At 39.2% G+C, this 8,379-nt stretch overlaps 1 protein-coding gene across 1 annotated transcript in view; it reads left to right on the top strand.

Annotated features, from left to right (window-relative positions):
* The first annotated feature begins 6,658 nt into the window (after positions 1–6,658).
* The window catches only part of LOC137991511 (zinc finger protein 862-like), a 3,468-nt gene continuing 1,747 nt past the window's right edge, over positions 6,659–8,379 (top strand). Inside the window, exons 1-2 of the mRNA XM_068836586.1 lie at positions 6,659–6,773; positions 7,491–8,379. The exon at positions 7,491–8,379 is cut by the window's right edge and continues 1,747 nt beyond it. Of these exons, the coding sequence (XP_068692687.1) occupies positions 6,659–6,773; positions 7,491–8,379 (1,004 nt within the window). The remainder of the gene's footprint in view (positions 6,774–7,490) is intronic.

Below are 8,379 nucleotides of genomic sequence, written 5' to 3'. Positions count from 1 at the left end.
ATGATCAAAAAATCAAATTTCTTAACACTAAGTGACCCAAGTTTTAAGCCTTAAACTGAAAAAGACACCAGTTTATTTTAACTGCAATTTTCCTATTTAATGGTCCGCCATAACTAACTTTAAAATCTTGACAGAGCTGTATTGAGGAGAGAATGACTCAGACTCACTGTTTACAAATGCAATGCACTTGTACCCGACTGAATTAATGTGCAGCACAAGAGTTCTGGGCTTTTAGATTTTTAAAGTTATGTTTATGCATTCATAATAAACTGCATTTAACTATGGTTTACAAACTGAAATTTTAAGCTATTGAGTGATCCAACCCTCTGAGGCCGTACAGGTGCTCCGTTTTGGAAGGTGAGTACTGGCAGACCATGAAATCCGGAACTTACACTCGGAAGTAAACAGCTTTAGATAAAACTTAAAGCTCAAAATGTTGCCAGGAAGGTGTTAAGCAAATACACTTTCGAAATCTGAAGAAAAAATTATATTATATAGTTATATTTTCATCATAGTACCACTTTAAACATTTGCCTCATGAGGTCTCCCAAATAGCTGGTGGAATAACAACAAGAACAACAGCCCCTTAAAGCTTTTTTAAAATTTCATAAAAGAACGATCAACAACAATAGGTTTTAACAATCATTTAAGTAATCAGTTAAGATTTTAGTTACATTTCTAACCCCCAGTGACATATCTTACTCCCCAAAAGAGCGAAAGAGATGGTCTTGTTCACACAAAATCTTAGCAAAAATGTGCTGCTTATACAAGCATGTTTAGTCTTTTTTTAATCACAGCAATACTTTAGAAAGATGTACAAAGCACTAAAAGGGAATGAAGATTTTGAACACTTCAAGTTGGATGAGAGGTACAGACTTGACAGTCCACATTGCATTTATTCATGTACAGTTTGGACTGAGACAATAATCAATGTGTTTTAGTACTTAAACTGTAGTAATATGCTCAAGAAACAAAAAATATTGAATTTGGAACATTTAAAGAGGTCTTATTCAAACTGACTCATGCAATGTTACTTGAATTGGCAAGTTCCAACATTTTGGGGAAAGAAAAAGTCAATATCAAAGTGACAGTCCTTGTCAGTGTTGATGAGCCACCTTCACAATCTTGCGCAGAATTGACCAAGGCTTCTGTGCAAGGCTCTCTGTAACTGAGTGGTACAGCACCTAGGCTGACTTTTTCGACCCTATTTGGAACTTGGAGCTTTCTCTTTGTAGAATGTTGATTAAATTGTAACTTTCATACAATACTTCTGACTTAGCTTGTAATTTGCAATTTCTTTCTGATCATGGCATCTTCTAAATCAACTCATGGCGCAGAATGGCCGGACATCATCAATATTCATATGACTAATCATCGCATTAGCATAGAAGTGACGCGCTGAAGCGCGAAATTTGAAAGCGACAAACTACATTTTTAAAAGAAATGGCGCCAGAAATGGGCAAACGCCCAACTTTACTTTTCATTCTAAAAGCGTCTCGGTTGTAAAAGTCCTAACTTGTAGGCTGTAAAATGAAGACCAGATTACACTTATTTTATCGAGACGCTCAGGAGTTAGACACGACTTGTAAAAACTATTGGAAATTTGAGTTAAAATGCGAGCGATTTTTCAGCCATTTTATATGAGAATTCAAAAATGCTTTTTTTCTATTTAAAATTTCTTGTTTGTGGAGCAACTTTTTTATGAACTTGTAGCATGCAAAAGTTTCTTTAAAGAGTAAATTCAGACATTATGTTAAAATGTCAAATACAGTACTGTGCAAAAGTAATGAGAGCGAATTTCGACGAATTTCGGCTATTGTTCTCTCGAATTTTCGACGATACATGTATGTCGGCGAAATTTCGCGAGGTATTTCGCGTCGCTCAATGCGATATTTCGAAGAAAATGCGGCGAAATGATGCGAATTCTTTCGAAATTTCGAAGTAACGAACTTTTCTTACTTTCGAAATTTCGAAGCAGTGAACTGTCGTTAAAAATACACTGTATAATTATAATTGCCGTAACATACATAACTCGGAACCAAACGCGCTTTGTTGATTTATTTACACCACGACTGAAGAGCGTTTCGAAAATGAGCTAGAGAGATTTATCCCGCACTCTGCTTCAGTAGAGTAACTGCCCGTTTGTTTTTAGACAAGACAAACCTTCAAGGACTGAATCGTAATAACAACAAGCGGGATTGTAAAACTCCACGATCTGGATTACGCGTGCACATTTCTGGTTGACATCTAACTCCGATTGAAGGTCAGCTTGCAATGTTTTGATCCTCTTCATAGATAAAAAGCGCTTTGACTTGCATACCAGTAGTTCGAAAATGTGAATGATTTCAGAGAAACATAGAATCGGTTCAACAATTCACAAACGTCAAAAAATTATGACAAATGTCTATTATTTGCCGCGGGCTGTAAAACTAGTGTCGTCACACAACGCGTGACGACACTATATTAAGAACGGCTGCGTAGGAGACTACTGCAAAACTAAGTAAATGTAAGAAACAAAGCTTGATTCATCATCTGGTTTATTTAAGGTTTACATTGCATTCCAAAAACAAAGAAAACTATTCTGAAATCTACCTAGATTACATGCAAAAATACACACACAGTTGCTATTGCTAACAAATTAATCTTGCCTAGTTTGTTTGTCGCCACTTTTTCTGAAGTTTTGGCAGCGTTTGTGTAGTCTGTTCGAATAAATTTGTTTGGACTAATTATTAACTGTTGAACTAGTGCAATGCAGTGATTATTTTAACGCATTTCGGTGTTAGTCAGAGGAATCTTGAGTGTTCGAGTCTCTGTTAGTTGCGTTGGTTATCTTGGCGGCTTGCGCGTGTCGCCTCTGCTGTTACAATGTACTTACCTCAGCCTCGAAAATTCGCTGCACTCTTCAAAACTTCGAAACACGCTTCGAGCATTCTTCGAAATTTCGAAATATTTCCTTCGAAATTTCGCGAATCTTCTCGAATTGTGGTTCGAATTTTCGCTGGAACATTCGCATACAATTTCGAAATTTCGAAAGTGTCAAGACAATAGCGCTTTCGAAAATTCGTCGAAAGTTCGGCGATATTTCGTTTCGTTCCAAAAATCGCTGGTTTTCGTCGAAAAAGTGGCGAAGTGTCTCGAAATTCGTCGAAATTCGCTCTCATTACTTTTGCACAGTACTGTATAGTGGCAAAGGATTTACTTGGAAATTTGCGCTCTTTCATTTCGTATCACATAATGAGCAGATAATGAGCCATTTTCCTCATGAATATGTATAAATGCAGGCACACTGGGTTCATGAATCTTGCTTTAGCTCCGCCTTCACTGTTCCCTTGGGTGTTCCATAAAGGTTGACAATGTACTTTTCAGTCTACCGGATTTTGTTACGACCTTTGGCGAACATTTACGATTGAAGCCGACATCCAAAGTCGTAAGTTATCACCAGAGTGAGGATTTGGCACCAGACCAGTGTTGTTCTCACACAGGAGATAGTGTTTGCAGTAATCTTTCAAATTCTGCTCAGCGGAAATAGCAAAATGTTGACGTACTCGCTGTTTTCCTAGAAAATGAAGTCTAGGACCCTAACTATCAAAATTCCTGGTTTACAGACGCATTTCAAGGCTACTGAAGCTTTCCAAAATACTACCTTCTCATCTCAGCGCACTTTAGCTCTTAAAAGAACTTTAACAAAGGAGAAGCACTGCGTCTTTCGAGAACTCAGTCAAAGAAAGTTATTAGAAAAACCACACTTTGAACCGAAGGCTCTGTGAAAGCGGCTATCCTATAAGAGCCGTGCAAACAATTCTGACTAGTTCGATTCACCGACAACCCGGTCAGACCGAATCGTTAAAAGGTTCTCCTGAAACAATGGCATGTTATTCAACAACCATCTCTAACCAGCCACCGGTTAAATCCTCACAAGAAGGAAAACTGATCCCTCAAGCATAGTCAGATTGTCCGTGCGAGACTTGCTTCAATCCAAGAACAATCAGAAAATCAATGCAGAAAATTTGCATATGATCATTTACACCGATTCCCAAAGTCCAACGGCAATCACACGGCTTTGCCGATTTCACCAGAACTGAGTCAACAAGCAAATTCCTGATCACTGATGACCAGATCCAGATGAGTTGTTCACTCATATTACGAATGTAGAAGCTAAGGACTCCTAGACTATAAACGTTAAATAATATTTAAGAATTTACTTCATTCAACCTTACAACGAGAAACAAATTCTTTGAGCCAAATGCTGACCTAACCTGGCTTGGCCTGAGAGTACCGTTGGGCCAAAACCACCTCTCACTACTATGGTTTCACAGCATTTGCTCGATGTAACTCAATCCTGAGAAAGCAACCGACGCTCAAAGTTTGAAATTCTTGTTGCAACGATTTATTTGAAACATTTGAAAAGCACTGGATAAAAGAAAACAATTATTAGTATTAGTCGGTGCCTCGTCAATGTAAAACAGCACACGTTTGCCGTGGTTAGGATCGTTTAGCGTAATTATCGCGCTCCTGGCACTCGTTTGTTTTTCGCGTCTGGGTGCGATAGAATGAAATATGACAGGAACGGGAATGCGAAAGAACGTTTCTGAATACCGGTCAACCAAACCAATGTTTTCTCTTCGACTGCTGGTCGATGATACCAGCGGCCCCGCCATATTTTTCTGTATTTTTGATCTCATTAGATTATTCGAGATATAATGGTCAACGAATCGTAAAACTACCTAACATCGATTTCGCTCGTGGTAAGTTGAGTTGCGTTTAATATAACTTCAAAAAAGTTTCAACTCTGCCGCAAATAATTGCGCGGAGAAGTTTGATCATCATTTCTTTTTCCCTTTCCCTTTCCATGTCGCCAGCGTAACGCGTCCGCAGCGCATCAGAAACTCATTCATCGTGTTGGCTTCATGCCGCCATCTTAACGATTGCTTGGGACTTGAGGCCACAATAAAAAGCATTAAAATATCTGTGCTTGGTTCCAGCATCGACAATCTCTTAATCGGGCAAGGAGAAATCTAAACCGAAAATGTATCGAGTGACAAACTATAAAAAGCTCAGAGAAGCCAGCGAGTCGATTTCGTAATGGTCGGCTTCTTAAGAGCGGCGCACACTTGTGTTTTCAGTGTTTTACGCATTAGAGTTGCGAAAAACGCTTCAACAACTGTCGCACGGGAAAGAAAACCAACTAGTCGGCTGCTCGTGCATTTAAGGCGATTTTTTTTTTTTATATAATGACAATTTTGGCCCATTTTCAAACAGAGAAAACAGGGGAGTTTGGCTCGTCTGGAACGTAATTAAAGTTAAGCCAAGCATGTTTCGCGTGAATCACGTTTGATGATTTCTCAGCTCTGAATGATGTAAAATGAAACGTGACAGGAACAAAGACAAAAATTGTGAAATTCTCTGTCATTACAATTTACAAAAGTGGTAAACATTGGTCGCAACGAGAGGTCTGCCTCCAGTCCAAAAGAGGCTTAATAAAAATGTGTTAAAAACGCTCATGACACAACATACAAACCCGCCACTAATGCGATAAGTACAAGCGTAAGCACAAGGTAAGCTTGCGCCGTTTACACAGTGAGACAAGCCGAAGAAAATTTAGCATACGTAAGAGTAGTAATAACGTCCGAGATTCTAGTAAGATTCAAGATGGTGTGCGAATCGTCGTGCTTGTGCAAACTCACGCCGGTTCCGACTTGTGAAATAAACACAACCGTATGATAAGCTTCCCTTTCTTGCGCTTTACGCTTATGCTTATTTCACGTTTATTTCAAGCCGGTGCCCACACGTGTTTTTTAATACCTATGCTTGTACTTGTGCTTATTGCACAAGTGGGAACCGGTCTTAAGCTGTCGCAAATCATGTCGGAAATGAGATGTAGGATTTTCTATCAAACTATTCGGAGTGATAGGGTTTGTTCGGAAATCTACTGCCTGCAGACTGCTTGTACATCTGATGGACAGTTACTCCACTGGGTATTCACATCTCCCAGCATTTTCCTGTAGATTTGCATTTGTAAGAAACTAACCGCAACCAATTGGAGCCTATTAAGAACCCACATGGGAGTTCAAGTGAGACAAAAGTAATTTATGCCAGAAAGCAAGTATATGTCCTACAAACAATAGCCATTCTGCGCCAAGTTTTTTTAGCTCCTTGGCCAATGCCAAGCTAGTGATAAACTAGTCATCAAGGACAGACCATCTGGTGCCAGTTATTCTCCCGGTAGTCGTAGCATCTAAATGGGCTAAATGAGTAACATTACTACCACCAAACTCAAGTGTACATGTGGAATTTGTTCCAGACCTGTCAACAGGAATGATAAGGCTATACGTTGTGATAGCTGCTTTCACTGGATTCACTCAGGGTTGTCAAAATAAGCCGGCAACCGGCTCATTTCACCGGCTATTCCGAATACTGCGCCGGCTACTCCGAATTGCGGAAATAAAATTGTTCAGTTAACAATTCCTTGGAAGCCAAATCGGATCACAGGGAGTAAAAAAAAAAATTATTTTGCTTAAAAAGGTACAATAAAATGTGTGCGTGACACGATTCGGAACTGATTTAATTGATTGTGAAAGCTGAGAATGTCGCGTCGATGTGCGTGCTTGCGAAATGCGAGAAGAGATTGCATTAGAGCGCACAAGGTAGAAAAAAAATCATGGCAACCGGAGGCGGCGGAGCGAAACGAAATAGGACTTTGCTTGATTTCAATTTTATTAAAAAGAAGAAGATCAGCGAAGATCAAGAGGAGAATGAGCAAGACGACGAGCAAGGTAAGTGTTGATAAAAACTCGTCCTTTACACGTTTTGTATTGTTTACGAAAACAATATCAGTGGAAAGACCTCACACAATGCATTTAATACCCGGACACGACAAAAGTCGTTCTGGTTCACTGGTTATCTTGTGAGTACTAACATTTTCATGTAATTGAGCGTTATACTTTTTTCTATCATTCGAATTATCCATTCTTTTGTCTCGCTTTAGAAACACTTTTGTTTCTTACGCTACTGTAAAAGTTTTGAACCGCCTTATTAAATTACTATTATTTACATTTTGCGTTTTGGCTGGCGCGTGTCTGCTGACATATTTAAGTAATCAAAAAGAAATACTAAGGCTAATACTACTACTGAAACGAAGAAGGATAATTTTAAAATAAGTTAAGCTTTATTTGCAAGACGAAACACTCAAGCAGCCAAATGCGTGTTTATACAAACAAGAAAGTCGTCAAATTTATCCGCTAGACGTGACGGCGCCTCTGTTAATTAGTAAAATGTTCATTTCATTTTTGTGGGCTCTTGAGGAATTTTTTTTTTTACCGGGTTTTTACATTTTTAAAAGGACATTTTGATAATTGTAAATTTTGTGAAAGAAGTAAAATTTTGTGAAAAGTTCTTTTATTATTGCATCCCTAACTTTTTTGGCATGCATTTCAGAGGGGCAAAATGGGAAAAGGGTTTTTAAGCAAGTCTAATTAATTTTGGTTTTTTAGAGATGGAAGTTGTAAGCACCGATGTAACCACACAGAGCAGTACCCAGATAAATAGCAGCTCAAATCAAACAACTGCATCTACTAGTCAGGAATTGGAATGCAGCTCTATTCATCAATTAAGCGGTTCAGCTTCAAGTGGCCCAGCTCTTCTCAGTGAGGATAGCACAGCATTGCAATCTAGCGCTCCACAACTACCAGAAGATGAGACAAACAGAATCATTGAAAATTTGTTTTCATCAGCACAAATTGATAAAATGCATCACTTCCATAAATGTCGAAACACCGGCTGCAATGGTATTTCAAAAGAAGAGATTGATCGAGTCAAGATGACCAAAAAGAAAGATCGTTTTCAGCACGAGTGGTTGTTCAAGAGGGAGACATGCTTTTGTCCCCAAACTGGTATCTGGTGGCTCGTTTATGTGGAGAACGAGGGAATGTATTGCCTACTCTGCCGTAAACATAAAAGCAAGTCTGCCCAGAACAGAAGTGAAACATTTTCAAGTGATCCATCCACAAGATTCAAGTGGAGTACAGTCAAGGAACATATGACCTGTGCAAAACATCAGACAACAGTGAAGAATGAGCTGTTAAATCGAGTGTCTCACTTCCAAAAGCAAGTGGATGAAAAGGAGAGTTCTAAGATTGTAGTGCTACAGGAAGCTTTCCATGCAGTGTACTGGCTGGCGAAGGAGTCCATTGCCAACAGGAAGATCACGTCCCTCCTTGAGCTGATGGAGCTCTTGGGTCTTGAAGAGCTGAAGTATTTCGCACATCGATCTCGTGGATCACTCAGGGAGATATTTCTTATGATTGGAAATACAGTGCGTGATCATATCTGTGGTAAGCTTCAAGAGCAGTCCTTTTATGGCCTGTTGGTGGATGACATGGC

This window comes from Montipora foliosa, chromosome 2 (assembly GCF_036669935.1).
Source record: "Montipora foliosa isolate CH-2021 chromosome 2, ASM3666993v2, whole genome shotgun sequence".
Taxonomy (NCBI): Eukaryota; Metazoa; Cnidaria; class Anthozoa; order Scleractinia; family Acroporidae; genus Montipora; species Montipora foliosa.
The sequence above is the reverse complement of the archived record's forward strand: the minus strand, read 5'-3'. Positions and strand labels throughout refer to the sequence as shown.